At 38.9% G+C, this 18,250-nt stretch overlaps 1 protein-coding gene across 5 annotated transcripts in view; it reads left to right on the top strand.

Moving 5' to 3' along the window:
* The window catches only part of stat5a (signal transducer and activator of transcription 5a), a 144,463-nt gene extending 126,475 nt beyond the window's left edge, over positions 1–17,988 (top strand). For 4 of the 5 annotated variants that reach the window (XM_043674971.1, XM_043674969.1, XM_043674970.1 and 1 more), the window contains 2 exons: positions 229–336; positions 1,206–1,401. In XM_043674971.1, the coding sequence (XP_043530906.1) occupies positions 229–336; positions 1,206–1,332 (235 nt within the window). In that variant the 3' untranslated portion in view covers positions 1,333–1,401. Of the gene's footprint in view, positions 1–228; positions 337–1,205; positions 1,402–17,299 lie in introns of those variants that run through there. The other variant, XM_043674968.1, reaches the window with a different exon arrangement.
* Positions 17,989–18,250: the final 262 nt, after the last annotated feature.

Below are 18,250 nucleotides of genomic sequence, written 5' to 3'. Positions count from 1 at the left end.
CAGCATGAACAAGTTGGACCAAAGGGTCTGTTTTCACACTGTACATCTATAACTCTAGCATCTCTGTCCTTGATAAATAGATTATCAGAATTTAAGATGCTATGCCATTAGGTTTTGTGGAATTATATTGTTGCATCCGTATTGGAATGTCAGCAATTATCTTGTTTACATTTGCTTTTTAAAAAAGCTGCTATGCTGTGCTTAGAATTGAACTGTTTCTGTTTACAGATTTGCTACAGCATCATCTGATGCTTCATCATCGAGCAGTACTTATATGGAGCAAGCAGCATCACCTGCAGTTTGTCCCCCACCTCAGTATCCCCTTTATTCACAAAAGTAAGAATTTTTTTTCACTTGTTAGTTATTTTGTTTTAGTGGCTTTTTAGTATAATTATTTCCCTCAATAGAACACGAAGTGTTTCTTATGAACAGATCTTTTCCTTCTATGGTCCAATTATGGATCTTTTACAATACTCCAGACAAGCCACACTAGTCCAAGGCTACGCCTTCCTTAATCCTCTACTCAAGTCTATAACATTTCTCCTTCCTTCTCTCATGCTTTCTTTGAGCTATGTCACGAAACCTTAACATCTAATTTTATGACTCTATTTCCACTTGACCTTCATTCCATCCCCATCTTTAGCTACTGTCTTGGGCGTGATAAATGCTTATAACCATGGGGGCTTATTTTTGATCCTGAGATAAGTTCACCCAGGTAATCAAACAGGTTACGTTTACAACATTGCTCTTCTCTAACCACTTCAGTTTATGTGCTGCTGAAACCATAATCCATGCCTTCAGCAATATGATTTCTAAAACTCTCCAGTTCTCTCTCTCTCTCTCTCTCCCTCCCCCCCCCCCCCCCCCGCCTTTAGGAAGCTCCTACAATTGTACCTCTCTAACAAAATGTTTTTTAACCTGTCCTAGTATCTTTGCTTGGCTTATCTGTTTGCCTAATTACTCTACTGTAAAACATCTTGGGATGTGTTTCTACTTCTAATAAGCACTTAATGTATATTGTTGACAAACTTTTGATATTAGATGTACAAAACAATGGAATAGTCTTTCCTTTTTGGGCCGATTGCATTTTCAAAGATGCAGTCAAAAAGTACAAAATTAATTAATTTGTTTCACAGATGAGACTTGTTTTATTGTCCTGTTGTTGAATTGAGTCAATTTCTAATAATATTTCATTTTTTAATTAGCCCAGACAGTATGCTTGATCCTGAAGGGGATTTTGACCTAGATGATACAATGGATGTTGCCAGACATGTGGAGGAGCTTCTGCGCAGGCCAATTGATAATCAATGGCTTCCTCATCAACCAACATGATTGACAATCCCCGAGGAGAAAGTGAGGTCTGCAGACGCTGGAGATCAAAGCTGAAACTTTATTGCTGGAACAGCACAGCAGGTCAGGCAGCATCTAGGGAACAGAAGATTCGACGTTTCGGGCACATGCCCTTCTTCAGGCATGTGCCCGAAACGTCGAATCTTCTGTTCCCTAGATGCTGCCTGACCTGCTGTGCTGTTCCAGCAATAAAGTTTCAGCTCAGTGATTGACAATCCCCACCTCATAGAAATTATTGTTTCTTATGGTTTCATTCCATAAGTTGCTTCATTTCCGAATCATTCATAATGTGAAATGTTAATAATCCTTGTGAAGCTAATATTTTTGTGCATGTTGAAGCAACGCAAATGTTTTTAAATGTTTTGTTTGCTTGGAAGAAGGCTGCAGTTTTGGAAACTCTGGATTATGGTTTTCTGTTGTACAAAATGCAAGTTGCTATTTGCATGATTTTTATTTACCCTTTGAAATTGTTACTTTTTTTGGTAGATCAGAGTACAGTTTTAATTTCTATTTTAGTCTGTTTTGTTTCACAAGTCAAATAGACAATTAAAATCCAATTTGAACACTGCCTTTACCAAGTCAGTCAGAGCTACTTAAGTTATAAAGGGGTTCTACTACTTTAATCATTTTCTCGGATAGTTGTATTTTGTTGGAAATCAATTTTCAGTTTTTTGGTTAGTAACTTCAGTTGAACACTGGGTCATAAATTGGCACAGGCAAGCCACGATGATGATAATTTTACTCATTAAGCAAAGTTTAGACTCATCTTAAAGGTTTTGTGACATATTCACATTGAGACATTTTAGGAGGGGTAGTTTATGATGTATATTTTTGTATCACTTAACCATTTGCTTGCCTTGGTTGTTTCCAAGATCACTCTATGTATTTTTTTTAATGAAAAACACATTTGGCCTCTTTTACAATCAGGACAGTTTTAGAGGAGGTTCTTGTTACATATGTATAAGAAGTGCATGCGTTTAAGAAGTGCATGTGTTTGGTGTGACATGGCTGTCAATATTTGCACTGAACAAAATCAAGACATTACCAAGGCACTCTTAAGCTAACTAGTTTGTATATGTCAACATGTACAAAACTGCCTAGTTGCCAAGATTCATTCACACAACTAGTTACCTTAGGACACTTATAAATTTTAAAATTTCTGATCCAGCCATCAGTGCACAGCAGCTATTACTTGCATCATGTAAGGGCAATATTCTACGCACAGGGCCACCAGGAAGAAAAGACCTGTTGAATTAATTTAGTTGCCCTTGTAGCCACGTTGAAGATTTGTCTTCAATCTCTGCCATGATTTGCCAATATCTTGATAACTTCTCCTTTCTGACTGTGTGAAAAAGAATTTAAAACATTTTGATTTACAGTAGATATAAATTGTAATGAGGAAAAATAGCCAGGCTCATTTCTGAGATGCCTTAATAAGCTGTATTGGATAGTAATTGGTGCAGTAGAGAGTTGTATTAGAAGTTTATTTATACAGTGTTGGGTGTTACTCTGACTATACTTGATCCTAGCAGTACTGGGACATCAGTTGAACAAAGTTTATTCCTTGATACAGCAGAAATCTTTCAGAGGGACTACCCCTCTAGTAAATGGATAAAGGGAAATTTTTTTTTCATTTCTTTTTGAACAACCACTAGACATTGTACAGAAATTAAAACAGTGTTCATTCTCTTAAAGGGGTGCCCACTCTGATATTTGCCATAATCCCTTGTTGAGGAATATCATGATCAGCCTAATAACCACAAACAAAAAGGGGAGGATGGAAACAATCCAGATGTTTACAATTTAAATTTTCCAATGTACTTTCCCATAAAAATATAGAGTATTCTAACAGCTTATGCCCATTGCTTATTTGCCTTTTTGTTAATAGCCCAGATCTACTGAGATGTAACGTTTTCTTTTATAGTTAGAATATTTGGTTATCTTTAGTGTATACTAACAAAAGATCAGTGTATTGCTACTGCCAAACAATTTTTGCTAGTTTGGATATTTGTTAATCTGTACATATATTGGAGAAAAAATTGTTTCTTCTTCAGGGTTTCTGCATCCAATAAACTTTTGTCTCCTTGTAATGCAACAGGAGAAAATTAATTTCTATCCCTCTAAATTCTGAGAGGAATGCCTCCAGTATTTGATTATTTCTGAAGCTAATACTTCATACTGCATTCCCCTACTTTAGCTGCTGTTGGTTTATATTTACCATTAATAGAATGTTCATCCTAAAAGTATTCAAGCCACTTTTTAAGAGTGACATTACAATGAATTAATTTCTGAAGCATCTTTTAATGCATGAACTGATTTTGATACAGACTTGTGCACTTTTCTGTAATGTTGGCCAGTATTAAAGAACACATTTTTCCCCTTTGTGTTAGATTTAGTGGCACAATGGACTTGTGTATATCAGGGTATGAATCAACTGTAGATGTGGAAGTATCTCTTCCAAGCGGAGTTCTATATTTGCTTACACCGCTTCCTCTCAGCTGAAAGTTGTCAGTCTATAATCACATGATTCAGTAGCATGTTATGGAAACTTTCAATATTGCTAGTCTATGAAGTGACTGTATAAAATGTCGTACTGCATCTCTGAAATTAGAATTTTGATGCATTATTGGCATAGTATGGGGAAAACGTATGGTAAATTTAATATTCACTATCAATGACTTTTTTTTTGAGGATTCCTTACCAATTCAAACATTACGATTTCCAGCCTTGAAAGGGTTGTCTGATTTAACTGTGGTTATTTCTGTGCTGTAACTTCCTGATTGCTGTAGGTGGATTCTTGGTGAGCATGGGTGTCACAGTTCATTGGGAGTAGGTGAGAATACAGATTTGAGTCCATAATCAGATCAGCCATGATCTTATTGAATAGTGGAACAAGCTCAAGGGATCGAATAGCCTACTGCTGCCTCTAATTTGTACATTCAAACCTAGGGTGGATTTATGATGCAGTCAGGTTTCCATCTATTGCTTCTTCAAGCCAAGATACTGCGTGGTTCAGCATTATAATACAATTCTTCATTATTTAGGCACCTCTCACATATTGTTAAGAATTTTCTAATCTTGATTGGTTATCTATTCCAAGCCATACATTTAATATATCACAGTTCCTTCATTTGTTGTGGGGTTAAAATCCTGGAGCCCCCAATCCAATAGCACTGTGACAGTATCTTCACACAAACTGCAGCAGTTCAAGAAAGCTCACCATCATATTACAAGCCACTAGAGATTGACAATAAATGGTTGTCTTGCTATTAATGTCCATACTGTTTTCAGGAATACAATATTTTTTTCTCATAATATTCAGGATTATTCCACATGCCAACACTTCGTACATGTATTGCTCTTTCTCCACTACTCAGAAAGGCCTTGGAGGACTTGTATGATAAGGGCTTTGTTTTTGTACCTAAACATAGTCTGTTCATCACATTCTGTGGTCTCTTTTCTTTGGGCGGGGGGGATAGAAAGGGAGGCAACAGAAGAATGGGGGGGGGGGGGGGGGGTTTGTGGGACTTAAGGTAATTATATTGTACCCAGGAATCCAGGGCCTTAGTTGCATCTGATAAGCAGCATTTAATAACCAAAATTAATAGAGTCACAAAAATCCCAAAATCTACTTACCTATGATTTATTGCCAAATAGAAACCCACAGTAAACTCTAGCTGGAGCATTTTGATGAAATTGAACCTAATATTTGAGAAACACGAAAGAATGATTTGTTTTGTCAGGCAGTTAAATGAAAAATTATGTTTACCAAAAATTGCAGTTTAAATTTCGTCAGCAACTGAGGAGTACTTGAAGCCTATTTCAGCAGCAAAAGTAAAGACAGTTTTCCTCTTTAAATTGATGTTAGTTGTGAAGAATAACAAAATAATTTTGCATTTATATAGTGCATTTAATGTACTAAGTATCCCTAAGTACTTCGCAGGTGTTGAAGAAAAGCTTAGAGGAGATGTGCAAAGGGAATTGCAAACCATCCATGTTGGTACGATTGACATCAAGTTTAGACAAAAATTTGAGGTCTGCAGAGATCTAAAGAATGGGTTATGAGGCTGAAAGAAACTACAAAGTGAAGGGTCAAGGCCAGAGATTTGAAAACAAGGCTGCAAATCTTTAACAGAGAGAGAGGGAACTGCAGATGCTGGAGATCAGAGTTGAGAGTGTGGTGCTGGAAAAGCACAGCAGGTCAGGCAGCATCCTTCATGAGGAGGGCTTATGCCTGAAACTTCGATTCTTCTGCTTCTTGGATGCTGCCTGACCTACTGTGCCTTTCCAACACCACACTGTTGACTGCGAATCTTCAAAGTTGAGGTATTGATTGGTTGGGAGCTAATGCTAAATTGCAAGCACAGCAGAGATGGGTAAGGATGGCTTGTTGCAAATTAGGCCGTGGGCAACAGAGCTCTAAAAGACCAAGCTCTGTGGAGGATAGAACATGGGGCCTGACCAGGAATGCATTGGAATAATCAAGCCCATAAATAACAGATGCAGATGAGGCATTCTGCAGTGGATAAGTTGAGGCAAGTTTGAAATTAGGCTGTTATTGAGGTGAAAATAAATGAATGTGTGATAAGATCAACTTGGGTCCAGTAGAGCACCAGTGTTACGAAGGAAATGGATGAAGTTAGCAATATTTCAAGTGACATAGAAGGTGCGATTACCTACCTTTGTCTTTCACAAAGTATAAACTCCTGAATAAACCACAATCTCTTGATAATTTAAGCTTTAATATTTTAGTTACTTTATGATCAATGAATGTGTTGTTCTGAGATGTACATGCTGGAAGCCGGAGTCAGGAAGGGTATGATTCACACGCTAAGAAATAAAATTGATTTCTCCAGAACCAATAGGATTGTAGAACTACTTAATCGAAATGAAAGATGCAATAAAATTTGAAAAACAATTAAGATTCCATAAGTTTACTCTTAGTAGATTTGACTTATACTTGCTACTGAGTTTAGCCTTATTGTTCACAGTCTAAGGTCTGAAAAGTAAGCTAAAGCTCCTAACAGTACCAGCAACCATTGCTGAAAGGCCTTCTGATATTAGCTAAGAAGGTAATTGGCTTTGGTGTGACTTTGAATAGCAACTACTGTATTTATCTATCATGGAGCAAGCCTAAACACATGATTGTGATTTGTCCATTCTTCGTTCATGGAAGGTATAGAAGTAAGTTGACCCCAGTTTATTCCCATAAAATATTCCAAATACAGTTGTTCAGGTTTACACAATGGTTCATACTCCGTGTTTTCTTGTAAGATATTATTCCGTAAGTTGAACTCAACTTCCATATTTACTTCAGTGCATACATTCAGATACCCCTAATTTCAGAGCCCTTAACGTCAGTGAACCTGAAACCAACTGGTCAAAAATAAACCAGATACAGTAGCTAAGTGCAAGGTTATATACAGTGTGAGGACCTAGACTGAGGCATTCCTGTGTGAATTTAAAGTGACAAGTGTACTGCATTTTTCATTTGGGCTTGCACTTGTGAAAGTACTTCAATATGTGAAGGACCCCTGAATATGAAGAAAGTGGAGGATAATTACACCTTCAATGAATTTTCAATCTGCCCCACTTATTACTATCTTGAAATGATCTAATTATATCTTATTTGGGAGAAAAAGGAACAATTTATTCTCTATCCAATTTTAGTAATACCAGCAAAAGCAATATTTTTAATTGGACACCTGACTTCTGTAGTATTTGTTCTTCATTGTGCTTATGCTGTGTACACCATAAAACAGTAAAAGATTAACGGTGATGATTTATGGTTCATCTTCACTAAGTTCATAATGCAATCATTTCAGTTCATTTTTACAGTGCTTTCATGAATTTTGTTACAAAAGAACTATTGTAATAACATAAATAAACGTTTACAATCTAAAAGTTCATTTAAATTGGATAGAATGTATGTCTGTTAATAGGTTTTACCAGTAAATTGATTTATTTTTTAACTACCTCTTTGTTGTCTGCAAGCTTCTCTCCTCGGCATACATCAAGTTAAGGAGGTTTCGATCACAGCAAAATGTTTAACATAAACTTTCTTCTTATTGATATAGATTTGAGATTTTGGGTAGTCAACTCTGGTTAGTCATGTTTCTAGACCTGGTCACATGACTGCTGCAACAACTGCTCGACTACATCCATAATCCTAGAACACAATCAGCAATTAGAAAATAAAATTGACTCTTACTCAATTTGATGAATTCTAACTGTCAGTCAGGCAGCCTTTCTCTTCACTCCTGTCCAATGTTTTCTAATTGTAAGGAAAATGGTTCAAAAAATTTTAAACACTTAATTTCCAAACCCTGATGATTTTTCTCCAGAATTGCTTGCAGAATTGTCCTGACAATTCATCTTTAGTTCCTAAAAGAAAAATCTGAAAAGTGTTAATACAGAAACATTCTCACAAAGATTTAAGGCAAAATACAAGCGAGTCTTAGAGCTTTACATACCAGTTATTGAGCACATCTCTGCTTGAGTCCTATTTTCCAGCACTTGGCCTGTGACCTTGTATGCTATGGTATTTCAAATGATCATCTAAGTACTACTAAAATATTCATAATGGTTCTTGCCTCTGCACCCTTTTGGGCAATGAGTTGCAGATACTCACCACCCTCTATGTAAAATAAATCTTAAATCCCTTCCAAACTGTCTGCCTTTTATTTTAAATCTTTGCCTCTTGGTTACTGATCCCTCTACCAAAGGGAAAGATTTCTTCCTGTCTTCCCTGTCTAAGCTCCTGATAATTTTGTACACCTCAATCAGATCCATCCTCCGCCTTCTCAAAGAAAAATAACCTCAGCCTATCTTGTCTCAAAGCTGAAACTGTCCAGTCCAAACATCTTGGTGAATCTCCTGTGCACCTTCTCTACAACAATCACATCCTTCCTAGAGCTTGGCGACCAGAGGTGTGCACACTACTCCTTCTATGGCCTAACTAACGCCTTGTACAGCTCCCTTATAACCTTCCTGCTCTTATATTCAGTACCTTGACTAATAAACACAAGTGTCCCATATGCTGCCTTCACCATCTTACCCACCTGTCCTGTTGTCTTTAATGATTTGTGAACTTGTATACTTGTTGGTGAGTTTCTGTACTTCCTCAGGTCCTACCATTTGTTATATACTCCCTTCTTGTCAGTCATCCAAAAAATGCATCACCTCTCACTTTTCAGGCTAAATTCCATGTGCTGTTATTCTGCCCATTTGATCAGCCCATCTGTGTTGACATGTAGTCTAAGGCTTTCCTCTTTGCTATCTACCACACCACAAATGTTTGTGGCATTTACAAACTTGCTGATCAAACCTCCTATATTCATGTCTACTACATCGTTAATATTAACTAAAAACAGCAAGGGACCCAGCACCGTGAAAACCCTGTGGTAAGGCATGAGATGCAGGCTTCCAATCACAAAAACCTTTGAGCATCACTTCCTAGCTCCTGCCATTAAGCCAATTTTGGATCCAATTTGCTCAATTGCTTAGAAACCCATTTGCAGTTTACCATGTAAGACCTTGTCAAAACCCTTACCAAAGTCTCTAGACTACATTGATTGTACTGCCCTTGTCACCACCTCAAAAAAAAATCAAATCTGTCAGATATGATCTCCCCCTGATAAAGCCATGCATATCTTGATAAATCAGAGCAGGACTTACACACTTAATATTAAGGTCCTGGAGAGAGTTGTTGAGAAAAGGGACCTTGGAGTGCAGCTTCGTAGTTCCTTGAAAGTAGAGTCGCAGGAAGATAGGATAGTGAAGGCATTTAGTATGCTTTCTTTTATTGTTCAGAGCATTGAGTGTAGGCATTGGAAGGCCATTCTGCGATTGTACAGGACATTGATTAGGCCACTTTTGGAATATTCATGCAAAAGGATGAATATTCCTATTGGAAGGATGTTGTGAAACTTGAAAGAGTTCAGAAAAGATTTATAAGGATGTTGTCAGAGTTGGAGGATTTGAGCTATAGGGACAGGCTGGGGCTGTTCTCCCTGGTGTGTCAGAGGCTAAGGGGTGACCTTATAGAGGTTTATAAAATCTTGAGGGGCATGGATAAGGTGAATAGATAAGGTCTTTTTCCTGGGTGTGTTGAGTCCAGAACTAGAGGGCATAGGTTTAGGGTGAGAGAGGAAAGATATAAATCAGACCTAAGGGGCAACATTTTCATGCAGAGGGTGGTGTGTGTTTGGAATGAGCTGCCAGAGGAAGTAATGGAGGCTGGTAAAATTACATTTTAAATGGCATCTGGATGAGTATATGAATAGGAAGGATTTAGAGTCATAGTGCTGGCAAATGGGATGGGATGAGATTAGGTTAGGATATCCAGTCGGCATGAACGAGTTGGACTGAAGGGTCTGTTTCCATGATGTACATCTTTATGACTCTAATCTTTGCTATCCAAGTGGAGATTAATTCTGTCCATCAGAATTTATCCAGTAGTTTTCCTACACTAATGTTAGGTTCACTGGTCGATAGTCCCCTGGTTTATCTCTACCACCCTTCTTGAATAATGGTTATGTTTTCATTTCAATTCAGAAATGAGATAACGAGAGTCCAGAGAAAGTATATTCCTGTTAGAGTGAAAGGAAAGGCTGGTAGGGATGACTAAAGAAATTGAGGGTTTGGTTAAGAAAAAGAAGGAAGCGTGTGTAGGGTATAGACAGGATAGATCGAGTGAATCCTTAGAAGAGTATAAAGAAAGTAGGAGTATACTTAAGAGGGAAATCAGGAGGGCAAAAAGGGGACATGAGGTAGCTTTGGCAAATAGAATTAAGGAGGATCCAAAGAGTTTTGACAAATATATTAAGGACAAAAGGGTAACTAGGGAGAGAATAGGGCCCCTCAAAGATCAGCCTTTATGTGGAACCGCAGAAAATGGGGGAGATACTAAATGAGTATTTTGCATCAGTATTTACTGTGGTAAAGGATATGGAAGATATAGATTGCAGGGAAATAGATGGAGACATCTTGCAAAATGTCTATATTACAGAAGAGAAAGTGCTGGATGTCTCGACATCCCCAGGATAAATCCCCAGGACCTGATCAGGTGTACCCTAGAATTCTGTGGGAAGCTAGAGAAGTGATTGCTGGGCCTCTTGCTGAGATATTTGTCTCATTGATAGTCACAGGTGAGGTGCCAGAAGACAGGAGGTTGGCTAACATGGTGCCACTGTTTAAGAAGAGTGGTAAGGACAAGCCAGGGAACTATAGACCAGTGAGCCTGATGTCGGTGGTAGGCAAGTTGTTGGAGGGAATCCTGAGGGACAGGATTTACATGTATTTGGAAAGGCAAGGACTGATTCGGGATAGTCAATATGGCTTTGTGTGTGGGAAATCATGTCTGACAAACTTGATTGAGTTTTTTGAAGAAGTAACAAAGAAGATTGATGAGGGCAGATGATGTGATCTATATGGACTTCAGTAAGGCGTTTGACAAGATTCCCCATGCGAGACTGATTAGCAATGTTAGATCTCACAGAATACAGGGAGAACTAGCCATTTGGATACAGAACTGGCTCAAAGGTAGAAGAGAAAGGGTGGTTGTTTTTCAGACTGGAGGCCTGTGATCAGTGGAGTGCCACAAGGATCAGTGCTGGGTCCTCTATTTTTTGTCATTTACATAAATGATTTGGATGCGAGCATAAGAGGTACAGTTAGTAAGTTTGCAGATGACACCAAAGTTGGAGGTATAGTGGACAGCGAAGAGGGTTACCTCAGATTACAACAGCATCTTGACCAGATGGGCCAATGGGCTGAGAAGTGGCAGATAAAGTTTAATTCAGATTAATGCGAGGTGCTGCATTTTAGGAAAGCAAATCTTAGCAGGACTTATACACTGCTTAAAAATGTGTTGCTGGAAAAGTGCAGCAGGTCAGGCAGCATCAAAGGAGAAGGAGAATCGACGTTTTGGGCATAAGCCCTTCTTTCCTGAAGAAGGGCTTATGCCCAAAACATCGATTCTCCTTCTCCTTTGATGCTGCCTGACCTGCTGCGTTTTTCCAGCAACACATTTTTAAGCTCTGATCTCCAGCATCTGCAGTCCTCGCTTTCACCTAGGACTTATACACTTAATGGTAAGGTCCTAGGGAGTGTTGCTGAACAGAGAGACCTTGGAGTGCAGGTTCATAGCTCCTTGAAAGTGGATAAGCAGGTAGATAGGATAGTGAAGAAGGCGTTTGGTATGTTTTCCTTTTTTGGTCAGAGCATTGAATACAGGAGTTGGGAGGTCATGTAGCGGCTGCAAATACAAGTGTTAAAAGATCCTAAAACATGGCACTGTTAATATTTTAGGAACCTCCATAATGTTAGGATTACTCCAGTCAGCTTAAAAAAAAAATTCCTGATGAAGGGCCTTTGCCTGAAGGCGCTTGGTATGCTTTCCTTTATTTGTCAGAGTATTGAGTACAGGAGTTGGGAGGTCAAGTTGCGGCCGTACAGGACATTGGTCAGGCCACTGTTGGAATATTGCGTGCAATTCTGGTCTCCTTCCTATTGGAAAGATGTTAGATTAGATTACTTAGTGTGGAAACAGGCCCTTCGGCCCAACAAGTCCACACCGACCCGCCGAAGTGTATACCACCCAGACCCATACTCCTACATTTACCTCTTCACCGAACACTACGGACAATTTAGCATGGTCAGTTCACCTAACCTGCACGTTTTTGGATTGTGGGAGGAAACCCACGCAGACACGGGGAGAATGTGCAAACTCCACACACAAGAGAGTCGCCTGAGGCGGGAATTGAACCCAGGTCTCTGGCGCTGTGAGGCAGCAGTGCTAACCACTGTGTCGCCCTGTTGTGAAACTTGAAAGGGTTCAGAAAAGATTTACAAGGATGTTGCCAGGGTTGGAGGATCTGAGCTACAAGGAGAGGCTGAACGGGCTGGGGCTGTTTTCCCTGGAGTGTGGGAGGCTGAGGGGTGACGTTATAGAGGTTTACAAAATTATGAGGGGCATGGATAGGGTAACTAAGCAAAGTCTTTTCCCTGGGGTGGGGAGTCCAGAACTAGAGGGCATAGGTTTAGGGTGAGAGGGGAAAGATATAAAAGAGACTTGAGGGGCAACTTTTTCACTCAAAGGTTGTACAGGTATGGAATGACCTGCCAGAGGAAGTGGTGGAGGCTGGTACAATTGCAACATTTAAAAGGCATCTGGATGGGTATATGAATAGGAAGGGTTTGGAGGGATATGAGTTGGGTGCTGGCAGGTGGGACTAGATAGGGTTGGGATATCTGGTCGGCATGGACGTGTTGGACTGAAGGGTCTGTTTCCATGTTGCATATTTCTGACTCTAAGTGAACCTATACTTGGTGTCACTGCATCACAAACCAGCTATTTGGCCACTTGAGCTCCGTGACCCCCCAGTGATCTCCTGCAACCTCTTCCATTGGGCATAAGATACAGAAGTCTGAACAGTTTCTTCCTGGCTGTAACTGGACTCATGAATGGACTCTGTCTAGCCTCAAATAATGCTAATCTTGCCTAGTGCATGCCTTATGCAATGTAACCTGCGTGCCTCTTAAGTCTTTTTGATCTGTATATCCTTGCTTACTATGATCTGCCTGTATGCTCGTAAACAAAACTTTTACTGTCGTGTGACAATCAATCAACGGCTGATTGGTGATGCCAACAGTATGGGCTCAATTCCTGTACCAGCTGAGGTTATCATTTAGGTTTTGCCTTCTCAACCTTGCCTGAGGTGTGGTGACCCTCAGGTTGTAAGATGTGGTATTATGATTCTCTTTATTAACTCAATCTCAAGCACTCATGCTTACTATACTGTGTTTCCATTCATTAATAACTCAGATATTGTATTATAATTCTCTTTACTAACTTACCAGCACTCTTTATTGTACCACGATTCCATTCATTTCTTCAGAAAATTGTATTTTTGTAATACATTTTACTTCTTATCAGCCCTATGCTAAGCAGTAAACAGTATTTAGATCTCTTTCTATATCAAAGGCTACCCCTGAATAAGTGTTGTGATAACCTGCTCAGAACAATGCTATCCCCAACATTGTGTCTTCATAACTCACTTGAAACTATTAGAAAGATTATAACATTAATGGCTCTTAGTAACCATCTCTCAGGACCTGAATAGACTGCAGGACATCAAACCATTTCCTCAACCAGCATGTCCCTACAGGCAGCATCCGAGGACAGGCTGCCTGAATTGCTGTGCTCTTCCAGCACCACTGATCCAGAATCTGGTTTCCAGCATCTGCAGTCATTGTTTTTACCAGCATGTCCCTACAGTCCACTGCTTTTTACTTCTTTGAAATGTCTGTAACACTGTGCTACCTATTTCTAACTTTTATTCAGGACTATCATCCTGTGCTAACGTATGGATTTATACTTTTTAAATTCATTAAATAGGGCCACTACTCTCTTTAAGAAACTTACTATCAAAACAGCGCTTCAGTGAAATTATATGAATGAATCTGTAGGAATTGTTAAAAACCGGCAATAGTAGATAAAAATCTCATGACCCAACAACGGGTGATCAGTTTAATATCCTCTATACTTTTACTTAGGATATGTATTTTTTTTTTACTTACTTAGATCATGTAGGTCTAGTATTTTTATTAATATTACTAACTGTAAGCTCAGACCAGACAGACATTCTAATCCCATAAGGGGTAAAGCGCCAGCATTTAGCAAGTGCTTAAACTGTCTCCTTCCCTGGGACAGATGTCACACAAACTTGTGTACAGTACAATCACTATTTGACACCATAGTGCTAAAATGTTAATGTATGTAAAAACTGTGTATAAAAGAGGCTGCTGTAAAACCATACTTTAAATTTCCTTGCCACCTCAAACTGTGCCATTGCGGATGCTTAATAAGGAGGCTATTGAACATCAATCTCAGTCACTATTGAACATGATTCCACACCAGACAGAATTTGAAAATTAACGTCAGGTCCCTTGTCCCACAACAGTCTAGAACACATCTCATCTGGGCCTGTGGATGTCTCCAATTTTAAGCCTACTAAAACTGCTAATACCTCCTTCCGTTCAATTAAGTTGTTCATGTATATCACAGTTCTTTTCCCGGATTTCTATGCTGACAAATTCTTCTCTGTTGTGAATATAAATGTAACGTGTTAATTTAAAGTCTCACCTACAATTGGCCACTTACCTCTGCTAGACATCACTTTCTCTGGTTATCTTCTTATCCCTAATAAATTTACAACTTTGGATTTTCCTTTATCATACCCACCAGTGATTTTTCATGTTCATTATTTGCTTTCCTAATTTATTGTGAAGTAACTTCCTGCACTTACTATACACCTCTAGGACTTCTGTTGTTGTAAGCTCTTGTATTCTACCATAAGCTTCCCATTTATTTTCTTCATTCAATCATATACATTCCTCAATATCGAAAGTTCTCTGGAATTTTGGTCCAATGCTTCACCTTTACAGGAATATGTTGGCCCTGTACTTTCATTTTTCCCACTGCTCCAATGTAGATTTTTGTACAGTTGAACTGCCCTAAGTCTAATACTGCGATATATAAGCAATCATTGAAGCCAAGTCACATTCAAGTGTGAACAAAGTGAAGAATGTATCTGAGGGAAATTGGAGTGGAATACAAAATTGGGGATCTAACCTCACTTTTTTTGCTTATTTGTCTTTCAAATGCTTCAATATTCTATATACCTAAACTGCTTGGAAATATTGTAGTTTTGTGAATAGCAAGATCTCTTGGACCCCCGAGACACATAGCTACTTTTGGTTGATGAGAGAGAAATGGCGGCCTGTTTACAGGCGGGTGCAGCTTTAATGTCTTTTCTCTAACAATAGCTTCTTTTTACTATTATATTGGAAAATTAACCTAGTTTGAGTGAGAACTATCATCCAACTAAAACCAGTCAGTTTGCTTAGAAAGACAATATTTATTATAAGTATTGTTTTCAAATTGTTGAATGTACAAATGTATTTTTACTGCATATGAGGCACCTTGGGAGATTTCATTCTTGAAGACATAAGTAATTTTGCAACCACTTAAATGGTTTTAAGATATTGTTGCTGTTGTGATGTTGGAAACATCCAGATTCATTAAGATCCCACAAACAGAGGATGTTTTAAGTGAGGGATAAGACCGGAGACTATTCCTTGATTTTTTTTTCCGAAATAGTTCACTAGAGAGTACAGAGTGACCTTGTTATAAATTTTTGTTCAAAAGATGATCCCTCTCATACTGCAGCACTCACTCTTATGCACTGGACTGTCAAGTTAGATTGTACACTGAAATCTCCAAAACTGTTTTATTCCACAACTTTTCACTCCATGAGAATGAACCATTGAGCCATGGTGGTACTTAACGTATATTTGTACAGACCTCAAGCCAATCAAAAAATAAGTTTCTGGTTGCTTGTAATTTTTAACTTCCAAATCAATCACCAATTATCTTTGGTTTTAAAGGTTTTGTTTATAAGTGCTGTATCAAAATTTTTAATGTGAAATCCAATATAAAGTATTTATTGTTGTAACAATTTCCACCATGGCATTTGGTTGATGCTGTGATAGGAATTTCAATATTAATCTTACTGCTACCCTGTTATTACCAGAAGGGGTGGCTGAATGTCCTCATTTCTTTATAAATGAAATCATACCTCATAGAATTGGACTACTCAGCTTATTGTGCCTATGCAAGCTCTTTGAAAGAGCTACCAACTTCCTATTTTACCCATGTGTCAGCTGTAACTCAGCTGATAGCAAACTTGCATATGAATGCCCTTATGGGTGGCACAGTGGTTAGCACTGCTGCCTCACAGCGCCAGAGACCCGGGTTCATTTCCCACCTCAGGCGACTGACTGTGTGGAGTTTGCACGTTCTCCCCGTGTCTGCATGGGTTTCCTCCGGGTGCTCCGGTTTCCTCCCACAGTCCAAAAATGTGCAGGCCAGGTGAATTGGCCATGCTAAATTGTCCGTAGTGTTAGGGAGTGGGTAGATGTAGTGGTATGGGTGGGTTGCGCTTCAGCGGGTCGGTGTGCACTTGTTAGGCCGAAGGGCCTGTTTCCACACTGTAATGTAATCTAATCTAATCAGGGTTCAAATTCCACGTAAGGAATTGGGCACAAATCAAGGCTAACACTCCAGTGGGGTCTAGGAGGTATTGCACTGTCAGAGGATGAGACATTAAACCAAAGGCCCATCTGTCTGCCTAAGTGATGTAAAAGACAACATTATTTTGAAAATGACCAAGAGAGTTATTCTTGGTACGCTGACCAATATACACCCTCAACATCACATACAGATTATTTGATCATTATTGCTATTTGTGGGAGTTTACTCAATTAAAATTAACTGCTACGCTGCCTGTTTTATAACTGTTCACTTCAGGTAGCACATTTGATGGTCATAAGTATTACGTAAATACAAGCTTTTCATAACTTTCTCTTTAACATCTTTGTAAACAATGCAGAGTGAGAGAGTCAATGTATTTCCTGTCATTATTCTCAATTACCCTTTGGTTTAAATAACATAAAACAACTTGAGAGGTAAGGAAACATCACTTAAAAATAAGGAAAGTGGTTAAACTCCCAAGAACATTCTTCTTCTGCAGGGACCAGCTGCTATACAGTAGAAATCTTTTGGTTTTGGGCTCCTGTGACTATCTCAAAAACAAAGGTCCTTAAAAGACCATGTACATATGTAAGTATTATGAATAGCAGATAACATTCATTCATCACTGATGTGCAGGTGATGAATCTCATCTGTGTAGGGGGACAGCTGGAACACCCAGGGCTGATTCAAAATAGATAGGGATTAGTTATCCCAAAGTTTATGCAGGTAACTGGCACAGGTAACCGACAGAATAGCAATCTTTCAACTGCTTGTTGAAATACTGCTTATCTCTTTGATGGGATATTGTGTAATGACTTGTACTATTTTCCTGTTCATATCTCAATGAATTAGATTGACTGGTCAGTGATGAAAACTTGCTTAGAATACAGTGGACCCAACAGGCTCATGGTCGTGCATTTGGACTTCTGCAACAGTGGCCCTTTTGGATTGGGAACAATGTTCACAACAAGGCAGGGGGTAGAGAGAACCAGAAGTTCTTGAGAGTGGGCTCGAAGAGGAGGTTGGACAAAAGTCATGAGGAGAGAAGGCAGCAACAAGAAGCTGGACCCGAGAATTCATCAGCTTTATGGTAAGGCCCATGGCCATGAATAGAACAGATGGAAGCCTCTGATGAGTTCTCTGGAGAGCCACAAAGGGAAATTGAAGCAGGTCTAAAGCTGCCAGAGAATAGACGGACTTCTGGACAGCACTTCGGAGTCCGAGAAGGCTTGAGTGAGGAAAATTCTTTTTGTGCCTGGATTGCAAGACAATCTGGCTTGTGGTCACAAGGAATTGTCAATAGAAATTCCTCTAACTGAACTCTGCTAACCCAGCTGGTTAACAATCTGAACTTTAGCTCCTGATGGTATCTGGTGGATCTGGAGTGTTGGTCTTGGATCCCTTGTAAATAATTTGAGTTTCTGTTAACATTCTTAAAACTTTGATGCAAGTGGAATAAATTATGTAGTCTGTTTGAATCTCATGTTATAATAGAATGTTCCAACTAATTAAAAATAAAAGTTTAACTGAGGTTGATCTTTCATCAGTTAGTATACTATTGGAGCCATATTGGACACACTATCCTATTTCTTTACCCCCTTTGCTCAAGGATGCAGTTGTTATTAACAACTGAAATAGAAAATGTTTTAATGAGATGGATTTAGAATCAGTAATTTTAAAAGCAACTTGGTGAGAAGCACAACTCACAACACAGCCATGCCATTGCCTAAAAACATTGAGGAGGATTACACTGTCTATAGTTCCAAACTTGATCATACCATTACTAACTTCTCACCTTTTACA

Source organism: Chiloscyllium plagiosum, chromosome 33 (assembly GCF_004010195.1).
Source record: "Chiloscyllium plagiosum isolate BGI_BamShark_2017 chromosome 33, ASM401019v2, whole genome shotgun sequence".
NCBI lineage: Eukaryota > Metazoa > Chordata > Chondrichthyes > Orectolobiformes > Hemiscylliidae > Chiloscyllium > Chiloscyllium plagiosum.
This window is presented reverse-complemented; position numbering and strand designations above follow the sequence as displayed.